Genomic DNA, 21,281 nt, shown 5'->3' on the forward strand with positions numbered 1-21,281 from the left:
GAATAAGAAAACAATTATTTAATTCTAAATTTTGTTAATCCTGAATAGCTGAAAAGACTTCCCCTAGAGGACTCACCTGAGTAAGAAAGGGATGATGATGTTAAGTGTGACAATGACAGCAGAGGGGAGATACTCATACAAAAGGATCTTGAGTTTAAAAGATTCTTCCTGCAAAAAAAAAATGTTTACATCTTACTATAAAAAAATATTATTTTGTCAAAATTATTACTAAATTAAGTACTGTTCTGAAGTACTTACTTCCTAAGAACAGGAAGTACTGTTCTGAAGTGAAGTACATACTGAAGTAAGTACTTGAAGTACTTAAGTACTGAAACCTGTCACAAAATATTACTCTTAATTATTTTACTCACTCACCTGATATGATTTCCAATTACTGAACTGTATGAAATTGTTACCGAGTGCTTACCTATCAGCGGTTACGGGGAAGTGAGATGTAGCTTTTTATGCCCTGCATTCTAGCCACTTACATCTAGCATGCTAATTACCTCTCTCACCATTAACATTTTCATCAAATTTTTTCTTAAAGTTGTGGAAGGAGTTTGCTTCAACAATGTCTTCATTCAATGCATTCCATTTGCCAACCACTCGTACATAGAACAAGAACTTTCTTACACCTCTATGACTCAACTGCATGTCCAGCTTCCACTAATGTTCCTTTGCCCTACTTCTTTTTGATATAAATAGACTTGTCTATTTCCTTTGGGAACTTGTATGTATAACACGATCATATCCCAGCTGTTTCTTGTATATAGCGATTCATATTCCCTCTTTCATTCTCTCATCTAAGGTTCCAAGGATGAATTCTCTCAACTTGTTCTCATAGTTGAGTCTGCTCAATTCTGGTACCTGCCTCTGGGAGGTTATTTACATAAATTAGAAAAACCATTGGTTGTAGGCCAGAGCCCTGCAAAACAATTTTTCACTTCTCTCCAGCCTGCTTTATCTTCTCTGTCTATGATCCTTTGTTTCCTGTCCGTCAGGTACTCTCATACCTTACTGTACCTTTGCCTGTATAACATGGTCTACTGTCAACTTTACAAACAGTCACCTTGTTTAACATGTGCAGTCCTGTCACTTTCCTTTACTGACAGGAAAGTTCAGTACCTTTCCTGTTATCCATGCTTGTCTCTCCTTGTGTAGTAGTCTTTTGCAAGGAACTGTATTAAAAGCTTTCTGGTAGTCTAGGAAGACACAATCCATCCATCCTTCCCTTCTCTTGTCTTGTCTTCGTCTTATGTTGGTGACCCTGTCATAGAATTGAATAATGATTGTTAAGCATAATTCTCACCACCTTCTGAAGCTGTATTGTGCCTCTTTCTTTTTTTAATTTATTCCCCAAGTGTTCTATAATCCTTTTCCTGATGACTTTTTCCAGCATTTTGCATAGAATGTATGTTAATGACACTGGTCTATTAGTTTAGTGCTCCAGGTCTCTTCCCCTTTCTTGAAAATTACAACTACATTAATCTTCTTCCAGATTTCTGGTAGCCCTCCTGTCTATAGTGTAATGTTGAATCTGCAGCTTCCTTCAGTAACCATGGTAATGTCTAGTCCTATTGCTTATGCTACATCCAGCTTATCTAGGTGTCTTTTTACATCTTCATTAACTTAAACCTTTTTGCCAGAAAGAATTTAAGTAAAAAAATGACCCCCAGGACCAAGAGAGTACAATCCTTGCTTCTCAACCTGACAACCAGAAGTGAGGCTAAACAAAAATAAAGCCATGAAGAAACAATCCTGGACTGAAGGGGAAAACAGAAAACTGGGACAAGGAGGCAAGGAGAAAATCTTGAACATAGATCAAGATGGTTCAGGAGGAGCATTAGCAGGCTAGAAGTGAAAATATACCCAAGACATCTTGTAAAATATGGACAACTATACACCACCACCAAAAACCAACAGCAGCAGCTCTGCCAAGTCAAACGCTGCAAGGTGATAATTTTTAGCATGAGAAGCCTATCCATAAACAACTAAGACAAAAGGAGATAAAACTACAGATACTGAAACAAGAGTAAAAGTGACAAAGAGAGAGAAAATGGAAGGAGCTTCAAGAAGCCACATACTGTCACAGAGATGAAAGTTGCAGACGAGACACTAAAAGATGGGTCACCTATGGACCATACAAAAAGTGGTACATGCGTCAGAAACTGAAAATGTGTAGATCAGCAGAGAAGAACAAACCATTAAGAAATTGCTGAATTGTATGGTAGAAGGCTTCACCCAAAAGATGGTTGATATAGGACAGCGGGAATAATGAGAATAATGAAAATGTATACATATAATAACAGATTTGATGCAAAGAATAAGTCACAATAACGTGGCTGAAAATTAATAAACCAACCCACACACATGAAAAGAAAGTGATGTTATCACTTTCTTTTCTTATCAAGTGTGTTTATTGGAGTATTTACAAGTTAGATGATATATGCTTCTGATTATAATAATGCAACATCAATTACACTTGAGGAAGGACATTGTTCATCCTCATTTCTCTATAAACACACACATAACTTACCTCTGCACTCTCCTTCAAAACCTTGAGTTGGTTAAAGGCAAGAGAGGTGCTGTAGAAGATGGCAGAGAAGGAAGCACAGAGTAATGACAACACCACCATATTAACTAAGAGACGCACAAAGTACAATCGGCATCTGTTGGAGAGAACATGTTCATTACAAATACAATATACATAATTAATATTTTGCTTCTTGAGTACAGGGTAATTTCTTGCATGATACAAATATTTTGACTGCATTATATAATTATATTACTTAACTACTCAGTACACTATTGCAGCTCATTATCTCAACAATACAGAACAAATGAATCGCTATAGGGAAAGAACATATTGGTGGAAGATTGACTTAAAAATCAGTTGCTAAAAGTATTAAAGAGAAAAAGTTATTATAAATGAAACTATATTTTTTCATTTTTTTTTTTACATTTCAGTTTAATGTCTGAAGTTTTAATTATTGAGACTGTATGTGCTACATGTACACACTTTCAATAACGTTTTCTATACATTTTTTAAAAGAACACTGTGCATCTTGTCAAGTCTATTCTCTCGGCAGTTGACATCACATCTGTCTACACCTTATTTTGAAAAACAGCTTCTCTTACCTTTCTCTTTTGGTTCTCTGTTCCTTTTCATCATTATATCTCTCTGTCTCTAAGTGGTTACAGAGTTCATTATATATTGCTTTCTTTTTGATAGATGCCGCTTTGTTGTTCTCAATGCAGTAGTCCCAACCTCCAAATATTAAATTGCAGTACTAGGAAAAAATAAAAATATATTAACATACTGATAAGCCAGGCAATGTTCAGGGTAAAAAGTTGATAAAATCTAGCTTTGAGTGCACATAAAACACACTTTTCTGAATAGTAAACTCAGTTGCTTCCTTAAGGAAGATCCTACTTGCCTCTGGTAAGGATCTGACAGTCCTGGCAGTTCAATATTCCATATCAATTCAGTGAGAATCTTTTTCATACCTTCAATATCAGGTCACACTGGTGTTAGATGTATACAGTACTAGAGCCCATAAAATTTCAGCCAAAAAATATAAATAGGAAAGTGGTTTACATAGATTCCAAAGCATATCCAGGCATAACTTAGCAACAGAGATTGCCAAGCTGTGATTGGCTAACTACCTAATCATCGACTAGGTCATTAACCTAACTGCCACTTGGAGGCAAAGCTGCCCCCAAGTGGCAGTTAGGCTCAGTTAATAACTGAGTTTATTATGATTCAATATGATACAGTTGTCTGTGTTGTATAAATAAATATATCTTATTTATTTTCATTCAATAGGGTACATTTTTGTGTATGTTGAGGAGGGAGGGAGGGGGGAAAAAGAGATAGATAGACAGATATTTTGTTTTTTTGGGGAGTTATTTTTTCTTGACTTCATTTGTACACACATTGACCTACAACTTTCACATACTTGAGTATGAATGCCAAACAATGTTTATTACAACATAAAAATAAATTCATGAATTAGAACTGCCTTATTCATTGTCGATAACTTCAACTTCAATTAAATCTACAACTAGAATTTCAACTTACTTAATTATCCAAAAATCTAGTTTCTGACTAGATTCTCAACATTTTTACATATAGTGTGCACAGCTGTCTGATCTACAATCCCTACATATTTGATTTTTCATAAACTCTAAACGTTTGGAGGTTTAAATGTTTGTTGTCTAAATTTGCGCATATTTCAAATGCCATATTGACAATTTTTTTTTTACAGTAAACTATACTGAAAACCTATATTCTAAATATATGAAAATGAAGATCATATGCTATTTTGAGAGCATAATAACACCAAATGAACACGTGGTGATACAGGTATTTTTATATTTTTGCAGCCGATTTCAAAATCTGAAGTTTTCAATATTCAATTTTATAATTATTTTTTATGTTCTTGTTTTTCAAGTTACACTGGTATCATTTAGACAAATTTTGAGCATTTGCCTAGTAGATTATTCACAAAACATTTAAAAAGAGTTTCAGAAAATTTTAAGAACCGAGTTCAATGTCACACATCATATGAGGTTTTGCGCAGTTTAAGGGTTAATTGGATGAACACAAAGGCTCTTATAACAAAATTCCAATGAATGAGGACCTGATATAAATTTAAAAAATGAGAATATAGATAAATAAACCAGTGTTGAATGTAATGAAATGCCAGTTTCTGGGTGAGCCCCAAAGGCTCCCTGAAGCTATCATACTGTACACTGATCAGTGCCATCAGTCGCGGAGTTCTATTTGCCTACCAGGGACGTCAAGCCAGAAACTGGCCCCCCCAATCAGAGAGGTGCAGGGAGCGATAGCCTATAATCACTTTACATTTAAAGGTTATCATCTTGTCACCACCTAGTGATGGAACCCAGAAAGACAGGCAAATCAAAACAGATTACTGCATGTTCTAAAGAGATATCACAGCCCAAAAATTGCCAAAATAACTTTGCAATAGTGAAAACAACCAAAATTGTGTGAAACTAGCCCCCCCTGCTAGTTTGATCCACCCCCACCCCTTTCTAGCTGGGGGAAGGAGGGAGCCGGTCCAGATCAGCCGAGTTCCCCACTGGTCAGTTCTAGAATGATAAAACATGCCAACAACCTGAGGGAGGGAGGGTGTCAGGATGTCTCCGAGGTTCACCCAGAAACTGGAGTTTGCTTATGTTTAATGTTGGTTTTCTCTGGGGAAGCACCCTTCGGCTCCCTGAAGCTAACTACCCACAGAGATTTCTGGACTTTTACAGAGGAATGAGTGAGTTGGAGCGCATGGGAGGAACAAATCCCACATGACTTGGGGTCGAAAGTGTCACTGACTCAACAAGCAACATGGTGGAAGTAGAATGTATGAATGTCCCCTGGTGGCACAGGCAACTGACAATCCTCAAATTTGCACAAGGCAAGAGCAGACTCCTTTCAAGTAGTATGGCACTGATCAGTGAATGATAGCTTCAAGGAGTTTCCATGGTTCCCCACAGAAAGGACACATTTAGAGAAAGAATTCTATACATTCTATGTGTAGCTCACTTTACAATATATTTAAAGAGTTTGCACTTTTTATATTTTTCAGAATCCACACAAGAATTAGGATCAACCTTCACAAGTGTATGTGAAGAAAATCAGGACTTTATTATTTCAAGTTATGGTCAGCTAATTACATCAAACTGACAATTATATTAGCATAAACTGTACAATAAGATCCTACCCTCCTTCAACACCATCTAGCCTCCTCCATAAATGAGAAAAATGTTTCTACAGCATTGTTGAGTATTCAAATAAATACACTACTGTATTTATGACTAGGATGTGCTTATGTATTGTGTTCCATATTTCATGTTTTGCTGTGATAGGAGTGAAAAAACAGACTTTATAAGATCTTTAGAATGCGTCCCTATTTTTTTCATATTACTAATTTTAATTTTAGTTGTTTCAATTTGCATGTAACTTGGCTAGAACATATGAACTTTGATAGTTTACTATATAGGTATTAAGCTATATACAGTACTATGAAAAACTAAATACAGTACCTGTAAAGGCTACAGATTTAGTTTACCTGATAAAACTGTCCCTCTGATGACCTGAGACTCTCTCTCAGACCACGAGCAGCTTCGCGCACCATGAGTACTAGACTAAGGACTAGTGTCACCACCACCACTAACAGGTATGCTAATGGCAAATTATATTTCCAGTCTCGAGATTCAATAAGGGTTAGTTTATGTCTTGGATATGAACCATAAAAAAGATATGAAAGTTCCAGCACACCCGTTCCTTGAACGCCATCTTGCACCATCTGGATAACATCAAGAGTGTCATTTTTTTTAGATTTTTTGTTGAGCACATGTTTCCGGTATTCGTCATAGCAGCAGTTGGTTTGGTTATCATAATCGAAGGATGTGCCATTATCGTCACCCAGAATAGGATTGATCTCCGTGCTGCAGTCATCCTACAGAAAGGTAAAAGTACACTATGTAACACACACTTGTATATACATGTAGACAGGCAAATTTTGTTAAGAGATAATAAAAGTACAACTTACGTATGGACGTCTATTATATGGATTTGTCCCATAATTAGTCACTAATTTCAGTTCAATTCACAATTAGTGTGTAAGGACAGGCCTTTTAAATAGTATATTAGTTTACCTAGCTTGCCATGAGAGAGCTCTGATACCACTGTTACACTATTTTGACACGCCATCTTAATACCAAAATACTAATTCCCTGTGGAAGCATTTAATAACACTAATAATGGTTCAGTAAGTGTTTCAGCTAGCAATTAAAGCAAGAGAAAATATAGAAAATATACAATTCAATTGTCAATAAATATGTATGTATATATAAATATTATATATATATATATAAATATTATATATATATATATATATATATATATATATATATATATATATATATATATATATATATATATATATATATATATATATATATATGTCGTACCTAGTAGCCAGAACGCACTTTTTGGCCTACTATTCATGGCCCGATTTGCCTAATAAGCCAAGTTTTCCTGAATTAATATATTTTCTCTAATTTTTTTCTTATGAAATGATAAATCTACCCTTTTCATTATGCATGAGGTCAATTTTTCTTTATTGGAGTTAAAATTAACGTAGATATATGACCGAACCTAACCAACCCTACCTAACCTAACCTAACCTATCTTTATAGGTTAGGTTAGGTTTGGTAGCCGAAAAAGTTAGGTTAGGTTAGGTTAGGTTAGGTAGGTTAGGTAGTCGAAAAACAATTAATTCATGAAAACTTGGCTTATTAGGCAAATCGGACCTTGCATAGTAGGCTGAGAAGTGCGTTCTGGCTACTAGGTACGACATATATATATATATATATATATATATATATATATATATATATATATATATATATATATATATAAAACACACATACATATCCTACACATGCTCTTGGTCTCCCCTATTAATCAAATAAACTCAAAACTACTTGCTTCCAAGAATTTAAGGTAAGCCTAAATTTCTGTAAAAATAATCTTGATACATACATAAGAGATATAGCTTTCATTGAGAAAGGCTCACCTTTGGATGTGTGAGAACAATCTGTGGCACAAGAATGAACACAGCTAACAAGACACAGGTGAAGAGATTCAGGTACAGCAGCCACTTAATGAATGTAAAGAAAGCCACAAGGCCTGTGCCAAAATTTCCTTCTACGTAACGTAAACTCCAATAACACAATTCTATCTTCGAAATCATCTCTCGTAGCCTATTCTTTGCCTGTACAAAAAGATAAATTTTATTACGATTTTGTAACGTTAAAATTACAGCATACAATATATATAATTTGGCCACTGCATCTAGTCGGTCTGTTGAAGATAAGAAATCTATGGATTATGAAAGGCCATACTACTGTACTTCAATTAATAATGTTTTCCTAGTGGATTTTTAATATGATATACTATAATTTGATTTTACCAATGCACGAAACCAATCAGTGCAAAAGTACACAGGTGCTTCTATAAATTAAATCTTAAGACCTTAAAAGAATTTCAGTAAACCCAAAGATTTTTTTTTTTTACGATATGGAGATTAAATTAGTAGTCTTCTTGGTATATTCAGTGAAAAGTCTAACTAAAAACTCAATTTTCCTCTACATTGTCTTGTAGAGTTGGTTGGGGAAACACTTACTTACTTTTCAAGTTGCATTATGCTCCAAATAGTCAAATGTGGCACTATTACTCTCTCATCTATCCTTATCTCAATTATGGTATTTGTGCTTGGAGTTCTACTATCCAAAATCCTCTACGTCCTCTAATTAGTCAACACAAAGCTGCTATTAGAACAATATCAAACTCTGGCCCCAGACAGCACTCGGTACCCTTACTTAAATCTTTGAATATGTTAGATATTAAGTCACTGCACATCCTCTCAAGTGTACTCTATATTTTTAAAACTCTGAACTATAATGCAAATCCTGACCTTAAATGCTTCCTAGAAGGTTGTAACAGAACCCATGGGCACCACACCAGAAACAAATACCTATTTGATATTCCAAACGTGGGCCTTAACCAAACTAGAAATGCTCTACAAATCAAGGGACCTAGAATGTGGAATGACCTTCCCAATCATGTCAAAAGCTGTACCTCTCTAAACCAGTTTAAGAGAAAAACTAAGTACTACCTAATAAACTCCATGTAACCAACCTTACCCCATAATTGTCACACCGTCTTGCTTATTTTCAAACAATACTGTTTGTTGACCAACTTGTTTAATTGCTGATTTCTGCCATCACCCCCCCCCACCCTTTTCAACACAATTTATACTTTAATCTCAATTAGTATTAAGTTGTAGTCTAAGTGGGTTTTTTCTCCATACTTTGCCCGAAATGCTCTACGTATTAGTGGCTTTAGGATTTGTTATATTATACTCTCTATAAATCCAACATTATATTTGTAACTCATCTTCTATGAATGTACTTTTACCTGAATAAACATTTGAATTTGAATTTGAAATATTTAGTTGTTAATTGTTTTCACATAAAGCATATTTTTTATTCCACCAAGTATCTATGAGTCACATTTGTATGTCCTATCCTGAATTTGGACAGAGTTATTTATGTACAGTATTTATTTTTTGCATGTTGGGAAAATTAAAAAGGTTTGGTAGGTTTAAACCCTAACTTATTTCCTTTGGTATTTTAATTAATGTTGAAATTTTGCATTTCACTTGACAGCACACTTGGTAAAGGTTGCATGATCAAAGAATCCAAGTAATTTACAGTATTTTGTAGATAATGGAAAGCACTTAATTTATTTTAAATGACAGTTTACTTGCTAAATCCTAGCCTGAAATTAAATTATTCAAATAAAAATGAAATACAAGACAGTAACCATACTGCATTATTAAACAAATATTGAACTGTAATGCATATACTGTAGTTACCTGAATATAACTTAAGAATTCATACCTGTGTCCAAAATTTTCGCCTTGACAACTTGAAGGCTGCCAGACCACGCGTCCTCAGTGTTGGAGCCGATTGGAGTGTTCGTTTAAGTTTTCGCTTCTCTTCCATGGGAACAGCATGTGCTCGAATTTGCTGAAGTTTTTCCCAAGTCTCCTCTTCATCTACTCCTACAGTAGATGTCAAAATGTTATAGTGTACAGTATTAATATTGCAGTAATAATTTTAACTCAAATTACTGTAAGTACAGTACAGTACTGTGCAATCTTTAAATCCCATAAGATTCCCCTCACTATCTCATTTTTATAAAATGTACAGTATGAAGCTTATGATCAGTCATGAATCCTGACATTAAAGAATGGCAAGAGGATATAATGTACATGGTACAATGTTATTTATGCATGCTTGAACATACTCTGTAAGTGTACTACTTCACTTAGCATTTACTTTTAAAACCATGGATGTATTTGACTTCCACCTATATCAGACCACGTGTTTGCAAAATGCTTGCACTCACCTAACCACCTACTTGATCATCCACCTGCAACCCCACCTAACCATCTGGCCTGACTATCTGCCCAAACCCCTACCTGCCAACCACCAGAAGCAGGCAGACCAAGAATGGAGCTTATATTTCCTCCAAAGTCCAGGGACCAGGAAGAAGAAATAGATTGGGCACCAACTAGAGAAACCACTGAAATATGAAAAATCAAATGCCAAATACCAGACACTGGTGTCTGAGGCAACTATATGAGTAACCAGGAAGTCATATGCCCCACAGGGTATAGAATGGGCAACCCGTTCTCGCAAATTCGTAAAGTCAAAATTGACTTATTAAATAAGTGCATAGGTGACATACTAAACATAATAGATACCCTTAAAAAGCTTCATAGAAAACACCGACCTTACCTAACCTTGTTAGTATCTTAAGATAAGCATCTTATAGCTTCGTAATTACAATTGTTACTTAACCTATTATAGGTATAGGTTAAGTAATAATTGTAATTACGAAGCAATAAGATGCTTATCTTAAGATACTAACAAGGTTAGGTAAGGTCGGTGTTTTCTATGAAGCTTTTTAAGGGTATCTATTATGTTTAGTATATCACCTATGCACGTAGTTAATATGTCAATATTGACTATACGAATTTGCGAGAACGGGTTGAGAATGGGGCAAAGAATCGGCAGGCATGTCTCAAGGAGCCAAAGGGAAAAGAGAAGGGAAAGTAGGCTCCAAAGCCACAATAAGGGCCCCCATAAAGACATATTCTAGCAATCCCAGAACTGAGAGGGTTGGAATCAGAAGCTGTGGAATAGATCAAACCAAGAGCAATAGCCAAGAAGCAGATAAAACCAATTCAATTCATACCAGGTTCTTTGTACGAATTTGTAGGAGTCTAGATCCTGTGAGGATCAAGATTAATCCTGGCGAGCGTCGACTGAATCTTCTGTTTTCTATTTATATAGCACATTTTTATATAATACAATATTTTCCAGGAACATAACAACTGTACGGTGTTATGCAAGGGTTGACTATACAGTACTTGCTATGTTCAAAACTAGAATTGACTAAAAGTACCTATGCTATATGTTCCAAATCAAGAAAATACAACTACCTAACTACAGTATAAATATTACTATTACAGTACTGACAACTTCATTAATAATACAAAAATAATGTTTGAACCTTGCGTAAGATCTGGGAGAACTTCAAGGTACGTGTCTGACCCTCTTCTGCTGGTATGTACCAAGGTTGCTGTTGTCGTCGTTGGTTGACATCTTCGACTTCTCTGTGAGGCTCGACGACGAACAGTCCCTCTACCAAGGGAATTAACTGAAATATATTGTTGTAAGGTGGCATTAATGAAAGGAGTACTGTACATTCAAAACCTAAATGTATTCACTAACCTTCATATACACTACAGTATATCAGACATGATGAGATGTAAGTCATGAATAAAAATTAACACCATGGATGAGACCCAATTAAATGAGCAAAGGCATTACATTTATACAAGTTACGATGAAAATACATTTCATATTAAATAATTCCCTAACTTGTTAAAATTCAATGTAACTGCTTTGTAATTAAAATGATTTATCTTTACAGCAAAATTTAAGTAAAAAGCTACTATATACATAAAGTCCATCCAAATACTTGCATGACTTTTAAATTTTAGGTACAAGGAAAACCCAATTTAAGCCAAAAAAAAAAAAAAAAAAAAAAAATAGATGTAAGATTTACATATAATTTACCCTGCATTAGCAAACCTTTTTCAATACAGTACAATAATTTTGATTAAGCATTTAAGTAGTTTTGGTAGTCAAGCCATCAAAAATTATTCTAAATTTTCTACAAGTTACAAGAGACAACAAATAGAGCAGAATGCAGGTTAGGACACTGCTGTCACAAAACAGAATTCCTCACAAAAGTGCTCTCCCATTTAACACAGTGGGTAACTATAGGAAGATTAACAGTTAGATGGATAGTTCTGATAGATATAAAGTGTACCTTATGCATGTACCAGTATATACATACAGCTTAGATAGATGGGTTAGTGAAAGACGTGCAACATAATTAACACCCGAGAGCTAATACTGCACAACCCAGCCAACCACTCACATGTAATAACAATGCCTTCATCCTCATCACTACTACTGTCAGGCACTGTCAGTGTGACCCTCTTTTCTGTTTTGGTAGTCATCTAGGATTTCTTGTGCCAAAGTCAAAAGTGACAGCAGATTTTTGCTCCAGTCACTGCAAAAACACATATACCTTGTTCTTTATCACTGCTATTCTTTTGAACAAGAACTTTAGTTGTCTTTTCTGTTTTCACATTCATTTCAGAATTCTGTGGAATGTAGTTCCAAAAATGAAATGGTCTTTTGTTCTGCACAATAACTCTTACATACAATATAAACACAGCATTAGCCTCATATTCTTTCTTAAATTTATGAAAAACATATACTGTACAAAATACCAATGTACAATTTACAGTATATGCTTCAATAATTGTTTACACATCAGTTTTCTAGCTGTAAAGCCACTGATGTGCCTGCAATCTATATACAGTATGCTTATTATATTCAGGTACACAATATAATCCAGCAGAGTTAACTCAAGAACATCAGAAAATAATGTATTTTTCCAAGATGACAGGTAGAGAACTGATTTGCTGTCTATTTCAGATGTACAAGAATATCTCATCACCAAATGCCAAATTAATAAAGTTGTGTTTAATTGCACTTGGCCTTATATTCAAGGCAAACAGAGCAAAACATTGTTATAAATATACAGTAAAAGAATATAAAAGAGAAACAAGGTAATTAATTATATAGAGAAAGCACTAAGATAAAACACAAACAAATATTAAGATATCTGAATGAAACAGATAATACAAAATACTGCATATATAGACAAATTTATTCAAGAGGTGGGAAATAATGCCTCTTATTCAAGAGGCATTTGGGAAGAAAATTCCAAGAGCAGTACTGTACTAAAGTGACTACACACCACAGGGTTAGCTGATAAACAATTAACACATCAAATGTACTGATTCCAATCTCCTGCCTGGTCAGGTGTCTACACCAACACTCAAAGAAATAATTCACAAATTAATTATATTCTTTTGTCTGAGGGTAATCACACATCCTTCAAACACAATAAGCTCTTTTTCAGGCATTCACTGGCCACTCAAACCTTTCCAGGAATATCAACTTGATTGTTATGTATTATAATTTAAGAATGAATGATGTATATAATGGTTTAGCAGGTATACAGCAAAGACTAACATGAATCAGCAGAGAAAGCATGGATATCCCAAGCTGGATACTTGGAATTATTCAGGAATGATTGTCACAATGAGATGGCTTATTGACAAGCATTTTAAATCCTATTGAAATCAGCTGCATGTTACATGAGCACTGTGTTCAGAGTGATTTTGGTACAGGCTAACCCCTAAATCTGTTGATGTCAAATGCTGAGAGTATAATTAATTTATATTAGTAATTCTTAAAATTGTCATAACTTTTTGGAGGGAGCTCCCTGGTGGTTCCCTGAAGCTATTTTGTTGAGATTGCCCCATGCTAATAGGTCACAGTAGTTGCCAAAATTCTGTTTAGCCTACCAGGGACCAAATCCTGACCCTCTCACAGAAGTGATGGAAGCTGATGACAATTCGCCACCTTCCCCTTGAAAAAGCTTCCAGAAAGTTAGCAAAACTTTACAGATAACTGGAGGATTCACAGAAAACGAACCCTCAAAACTGCCAAAGAACTCCACAAATAAGTCACACAGAACAAGGGATTCACTCAAACCAGCTTGAAACTCAATAGTACCAATTACCAGCACCACTAAGTGGCCCAGCCCCTGCCCTTAGTCGACTTCCCATCTTATTTCTGGATGATTTATCATCCAACCCAACGACCACCAAACATACCTGGAGGGAGGTGGTGGTGGGGGGGGGGGAGGTAATCAGAGATCCACCAGGGCTCTTCCAGAAAGAAGCATTTCATTATACCCAATGCTCAGTTTGTGCTAGATGTATTGTAAATATCTGTACTATAAAAGTTTCAGAGAACTAAGTGAATGCTAAAAAGAGTTTTAAATGGCTGTACTTCCTGCTCATTTCAGCTACAACTGTAGTGATTTTTATAAATCACTGCCAAATAAAGCTTTCAACTCTAAATCAAGAATTTAAATATAGTATTATTATTATTATACTGTACTGAGTATGTGTTATGCTATTAATACAACTTTCTATTATGTAAATACTGTAGTATACTTTACTGTAATTGTGTAAACTCAATTATAAATTACCCAAGCATAAAACCATGCATTTATTAATAGTTTATATTTGATTTGATTACATAACATAATAGCTTCTCAGAATGGAATTACTGCACAAGTGATTAGTAGCCTCATATTATTGCAATTCAATTATTCAATGACACATACCCAAATGAATTTTATTTATATTATTACCATACAGTATTATTATTATTATGATATATTTGTTTAAACCTGTTCAGGAAGATAAAGTGGTATCACAGGAATGCTGCCACAAGATCACGAGGTGAAACATTTATACTGAAGGGTCCTGACAGCTGAGTGGACAGCGCTCGGGATTCGTAGTCCTAAAGTTCTGAGTTCCCCGGTGGAGGTGGAAACAAATGGGCAGTTTCTTTCACCCTATTTACTGCTGTTCATCTAGCAGTAAATAGATGTTAGATAGCAGTAAATAGATGTAAATGCTGGGAGTTAGACAGCTGCTACAGGCTCCTTCCTGGGGGTGTGTAACAAAAAGGAGCCCTGGTCGAGGACCAGACCGTGGGGACACTAAGCCCTGAAATCATCTCAAGATAACCTCAAAATAAGATACAGTACTATAAGATAGAATTTCTGTTGTCCAAAGTTGGAGGCCAGATGCTTCAGGCTAGCCATGCTAAAATTTACAAGGAGAATGGTCTAGGGTACAGGATAGATGCAGGCTGATCAGGTGTAGGCCTAAGTTAAATGATTTAAGAAATATTAGTAATTATAGAAACCCTTCACCCTTTCCATGTGATCTTCATGAGTTAAGTGTGAAATATTTGGTGTGATTCCCCTTAAGTTTCTGGTGATCTTAGTAATATATTTTCTGAGACCCATATAGTTTTTCAGAGCTTCTTAATAATAAATTTTCTGAGAAGAGGGAGGTGGAGGAAGCAGAAGGGAAGTGGGGGAGGGGCAGGACGACAAGGGTGCCTCTTAATAATAAATTTTCTGAGAGAAAAAGGGGGGGGGGCACAGGGGAAGACAAGGGAAGGGATAAAGGGGAGATGGACGAGTAGTAAATAGGTGCCAAGGAGTTTGGCAATTATTATAAGTTGCATCCTAGGGAAGGTCAGTCACCTCTGCAATGCCCATTTGACCAAGTATCTAACCAGGCATGCTAGATAGACAAGCAATTTAGACAGGCTGCATTGAACTACCTGTTTTGCCCCAATCCCCTCACCAAAGAAATGTGTTGCCCCCTCACCAGTGGCCGCACTCACTAGGTAAGCTCAACGATCAAATGATGGAATAATAGGGAATATACGGGTCTCAATTTACGGCCAACAGGTTTCACTTGTGCACCACCACAGCAGGCAGAGGAGAGGTGCAGACGCCGCCACACACCTAGCGTGAGCGGGGGGGGGGCACATGAGCCTTCACCACATCAGTTTTTAATTAAATTAATTAATTAATAACCTCCCTTAATATTTGTTATGGGGATCTTCGCTGTAAACCCCACTGCACAGTATGGCCATGTTGTCACCAGACTGGGTCGTCAATGTAGAATTGCAGACAGAGGTTCAAGACTAAAGGCTGTACCAGGATACCATCCTAACCATGGGGGCAATGTCAGAATAGCAAAAACATATATATACATCACATGCGAACAAGCCTGAATGGTCCCCAGGCATACATACATCACATATTATAACCTTATCTGATACTGCCGACAATCTGCTTCCTCTAGAGCTTATATGCTTAAGACTGACTTTTTGTTTTAAATGAAGAAATGAGGATAATCCTCATATTTCTGTGGTACTGTAACTTTATATGATGATGTATCTTGATATTTTAAGCATCAGCGATAACTGAAGTTAAAGGTTCAATTAAAAAGTCTATCAAGATATCTACCCTACCCCAATCCCTAACAGACGGCTTCAAACGTTTTCATCGAAAGGTCAATATTATAAAAAAAGAAAAATTACTAAAATTAGAACTGGACTAAAAATGACAACAAAGGCACTTCTATGCACCGTGGGCGACCACCACCTTCAAAATTACTTTCCTTCTGTTCTCATCTAAGAACCAAACTTCGGCTTGAAGCAAAATACAACTCCTTAAGCCTGAATGATGCTGTTCATTTACACCGATAAATCCCTACATATCTCCACTGGCGCTGCCGGAAGTGCAGTTGTCTAGACAATGAGTGACGGCTCTTATCTAGGGCCTGTATAAATAACTGGTCTTCCACTCATCAGATGAAGTTATTTGCCATACTCTGTGAATTCAAAAGTGTACATGTATCCAAAACTGACACTTTAATTGTAAGTGACTATCAATCCCTGATTGCACTCAAGATATTTTAACACATGTGGCCGTTAATGTACAGTAATTAGACTACAAAACCTGACAATCCCAAATTTGCTTAGCTAAACAAACACGGGACGAGTACCATATCCCACACCTGGATGGGTGGAGTGGGACTCATACTATACAAATGAGTACAAAATTGAAAACTTTTTACACAAAGGTGAATTGCTTAGTTTAAGCATCTTTTGGTTTTAGTTCCTGACCCTTGTCATCTTTGGCGTTTAATTAAATTAAAGTTATATTTAGACTCTTGATGTACATTCGCGAGCAAATAAGACGCCATGCTAGACAAATATATCGGGGTTTAGCCCCTTCACTCAACGCTGCAGCGACACATTCAACTAATTTATACCCTCAACCCGTCAACATGTCATTATCGCTGACTCCATCACTCTCACGCGACCCATTTCCCACCGTCCTCACTCTCAAACCCTCAACCAATCTGCCTGACAGCTCATAAACCCATTTCATCCACTCATCCACTCAAATTAACTTTATTCTAATTCATCTATATGTTCATTCCTCCGTTGTTGTTGTTAAAGATTTAGCTACTCAGGACGAAGTGTCCATGTAGCACGGGTTATGGTGACCCCGTAAAATTCATTCCTCCATCCACCCAATCATTTATATGTTCATTCCTCCATCCACCCAGTCATCTACAAATATATTCACGCATCAACATATCTGATCGCTGAAGTCACGGTGAAGCCCATAGTTAAAGTCAAGGTGAAGGTCTGCATGGCCGTACAGAACTGGCCCTCCAACCCCAGAAATACTCAGTCCTGGAGTGCTTTTTCAACTATTTGTTTGAGTAAGCTGTGTTATTTACAGTTAATTTATTATGCACCCTATACTTACCCAGTGAGCGCCTGTGCGAGGTGTTAATGACCTTCTTGAGGTTATCTTGAGATGATTTCGGAGCTTAGCGTCACCTGAGCCCGGTCCTCGACACAGGCCGCCTTTTTGTTACACATCCCTAGGAAGCAGCCCGTAGCAGCTGTTTAACTTCCAGGTACCTATTTACTGCTAGGTGAACGGGGACATCAGGGTGAAAGAAACTCTGCCCATTTGTTTCCACCTCCGCCGGGAATTGAACCCGGAACCTTAGTACTACGAATCCACTCTTAAGTACTACGCTGTCCACTCAGCCGTCAGGCCCCCCTTAGACACTGAACTCCCTTACCCGTTCAGCTAAGCAAGTTACAACACGGAGGAACAAGTTACAGTTTATAATGGTAATGGCTTCTCACATACATAATAACATAGGATAAAAACCCACACTTGTGTTGTTGTGAAATTTATATAAAGAATTTACACCAAGTCTTTCGCACTCTTCTGAGTGCTTTGTAAGGCTCTGAATGTGTGATTAGGACAAGACTTACATCTCAACGTCTAATCTATCATCTGATTAGACGTTGAGATGCAAGTCTCGTCCTAATCACATACTCAGACCCTTGACAAAGCACTCAGGAGAGTGCGAAAGACTTGGTGTAAATTCTTTATATAAATTTCACAAATACACAAGTGCGGGTTTTTATCCTAAGCTACAGTTTGCTAGTATATGCACCAATAGTCTATTTACAGTTTTAGTTAGTTTACTTTAGTTGCACAGTGTGCTCATGCAGGCATTATATTAATATGCAAACGACGAGTCATAATAGTCTGGTTGAAGATACAATGTCCAAACCATACATCAGAAACTAAAGAAACTACGATATATCGGCACCATTATCAAGCAGTGCGCGTAAACTTGATAATGGTCCAGCAGGACAGACCAAAATGTCATTTCTTAATTTTCTGATGTTTGGTTTGGACATCCATTATATTTCATGTTTGTTGGAAAGCAAATGTGTGATCAGGTTAAACGGCCACCATTATCGTTGTCACTGTAGTTAACGTTACAGCAGCCATATGGTGGGCAAGTAACTAGCATCTTCTTGAGATGATTTCGGGGCTTTAGTGTCCCCGCGGCCCGGTCCTCGACCAGGCCTCCACCCCCAGGAAGCAGCCTGTGACAGCTGGCTAACTCCCAGGTACTTATTTACTGCTAGGTAACAGGGGCAGTCAGGGTGAAAGAAACTCTGCCGATTGTTGAACACTGCCTGAGCATGCAGGCAGTGAGAGTTGTTGTTGTTAAAGATTTAGCTACTCAGGACGAAGTGTCCATGTAGCACGGGCTATGGTGAGCCCGTAACATGGCAGTGAGAGCTTACAGACAGTATCTATACGCCATCTGCAGAAGGCAACCATAGGATATGTAGATGTTGACTTCGTATCTAGGTATCACCTAGCACAAACTAGGTGAGTATAGGATGTGTAATCCCGCCAAACACACAGCGAAACTACGACGTTGCTACAACGTTCGAACAAGATTTAACACCAAACAAGTTATAACAACCAATATAACAAGTTGTAACAACGTTCTAATACGTCAAAAACACGTTAAGCCAAGATGTAACAACTTTATTACAAGTTGTAACAAGCGGAAAATAGGGGCAGTTATGGTTTGTGTTAAAGTTATGTTATGTGTACCAAGTTATGTTTGTGTTTGTGTTTGGGTTAAATGTGTGTGATTTTGTGATTGTAGGGGGAAGAGGGTGGAACTGGCCGCTCTTGTTTGGGTGGGCGGCGCCAGAGGACAGGTTGCTGCCCCACCGCCCTCTCCCACCTGTCTACTCGCAAAGAAGACTACTGTAACACAAGTCCTCCTAGGGAAGGCCTGCGACACTAGTCGAACATTTAAGAGTCATCAGAAATATGTGTAGAATAATAAACCCCACTCTGAGTTAGGAAAATACTATTTGTCAAATATAGATACTGTTCTTAAAAAGATTCCCCCATTTTGCACCCGCAAGATAACGTAAGATTTTCAGGGTTGACAATGTTAATCTTTGTGTTTGAGACGCTGTTCACTTGAGACAGTCAAGTAAGTCCCAGTTATGTCGGGTACAAGTGACAGGATGAACAACCCAGCGGGCTTTCTTCCTACCGAGGAGTGTTGAGTGTCTATTGGCTGCTATGGCGGTATGTGCACTCACAGGATGAGTGGCGCTACCCAATAAACTCGCCCATCAGAGCAAAACCAGTTGTCCTAGTGACTGATTGATTGATTGATGAAAATTAAGCCACCCAAGAGGTGGCACGGGCATGAATAGCCCGTAATGGCAACCAATACCTGTCTAAACAGCAATAACATCAATAACCAACTATCCTGTGAGATATTGATATAATTGACCTACACTCTGTAATGCGTCAAATATGTAAACCAGCAGCACAGTGAAGTTTACCGAAGTTCGTTAATAAAAACCTCCCGTATGTGGCGATCCGTTCAGGGTAAACATAAGCGTTTTTGAAAATTCCTTTAACCTTTCATACAGTTTGGGGATGACCAATAAATGTAGATGTACTTATATTAAAAAATCTCAGTGGGTGTTACAAGCAACTGCGAGTTTAATGGTGGGCAGGTCAGACAGAGCCGCGATCGTTCACTGTCGTCACAACATGCCAATGTGACTATCATTAATGAAAATACACACACATGGATGAACGGATAGCTTTCTAAACTGGTATACGGATGAGTTGAAGAATGATAAAATACGGAAGATATCCGGGGGATGAATAGATGTTCAATTTTTATTGGAATAATAAATTGCATGCAGGCGATGAGTCACAATAACGTGGCTAAAGTATGTTGACCAGACCACACACACTAGAAGGTGAAGGGACGACGACGTTTCGGTCCGTCCTGGACCATTCCCAAGTCGATTGTGAATGGTCCAGGACGGACCGAAACGTCGTCGTCCCTTCACCTTCTAGTGTGTGGTTTGGTCAACAATAAATTGCATCCCAAAAGATGAAAGTAGCTTAGGTTATTTCTACCCTTCCCATGGATGGATGGTACTGAGTGCGACAACTATTTACACCTTGCAAAATACAAAAACTACATTGAAAATTACATAGCTTTCATTTATACTGCAAGCGCTGGACGTGATTTTAAAATAATATTGAATACTGATGTTGGTTAATTTTGATAACACTATCATATAACACTGAATATTACAATTATTTAAATATTGTATTATAAGAGGCATACCATTTATGCAATATTCAATGGAATTGATTTTATTTACATATTCAATTTTTTAGGGTTGTTGGCTAAATTTTAGGGCACGGCGAAAATTTGAAGTACAGTATTTATAACTTAACATAAAGTTTGGTGAATTTCTTGAAAAGTTAGCAGTCTGGATCTATCTAAAGATTCTACCATGAACCAGGATCAAATGAAGTTGTGTAGTAGCCTCTAGTGGCTTCCTCTTCGTGCTAGACGATCCACTTCATGTGATGAGATGACAAGGGGCGGGATAACAACGTGACGAAGCACAACTTTGCTGGCTACGTAACTCGTGTCCATCGGCCAACATTGTCTCCTCACTCCCCAGCCCGTCCGTCCTCTTAAGGTTTCCCAACAACAAGAAACTGTCGTACTGAAGTGCCCTTATCCTAACCTACCAGAGGACCCAAAACAGAAAGCGGAACAATATGTCAATTTCTTGGCGGTATGTTCACTCACAAGATGAGTGGCGCTGCCCAATAAACTCGTCCCTCGGGGCAAAATTTAATTTATGTCAATTTCGTGAGCCGTGACCATTTTCTAGTACGATCATATTTGGCT

The 21,281-nt window shown here is 37.1% G+C and overlaps 1 protein-coding gene across 9 annotated transcripts in view; it reads right to left on the minus strand.

The window, feature by feature from the left end:
- Nucleotides 1–21,281, minus strand: part of LOC123775291 (transmembrane channel-like protein 7) — an 89,245-nt gene that overhangs the window by 31,917 nt on the left and 36,047 nt on the right. For 7 of the 9 annotated variants that reach the window (XM_045770312.2, XM_045770317.2, XM_045770311.2 and 4 more), the window contains 7 exons: nt 11,171–11,317; nt 9,490–9,653; nt 7,602–7,799; nt 6,090–6,479; nt 3,139–3,290; nt 2,537–2,669; nt 77–168 (listed from right to left, as the gene is read on the minus strand). In XM_045770312.2, coding sequence (XP_045626268.1) covers nt 77–168; nt 2,537–2,669; nt 3,139–3,290; nt 6,090–6,479; nt 7,602–7,799; nt 9,490–9,653; nt 11,171–11,317 — 1,276 coding nt within the window. Of the gene's footprint in view, nt 1–76; nt 169–2,536; nt 2,670–3,138; nt 3,291–6,089; nt 6,480–7,601; nt 7,800–9,489; nt 9,654–11,170; nt 11,318–12,106; nt 12,336–21,281 lie in introns of all 9 variants that reach the window. The other 2 variants (XM_069311610.1, XM_045770318.2) reach the window with 2 other exon arrangements.

This window comes from Procambarus clarkii, chromosome 70, assembly GCF_040958095.1.
Source record: "Procambarus clarkii isolate CNS0578487 chromosome 70, FALCON_Pclarkii_2.0, whole genome shotgun sequence".
NCBI lineage: Eukaryota > Metazoa > Arthropoda > Malacostraca > Decapoda > Cambaridae > Procambarus > Procambarus clarkii.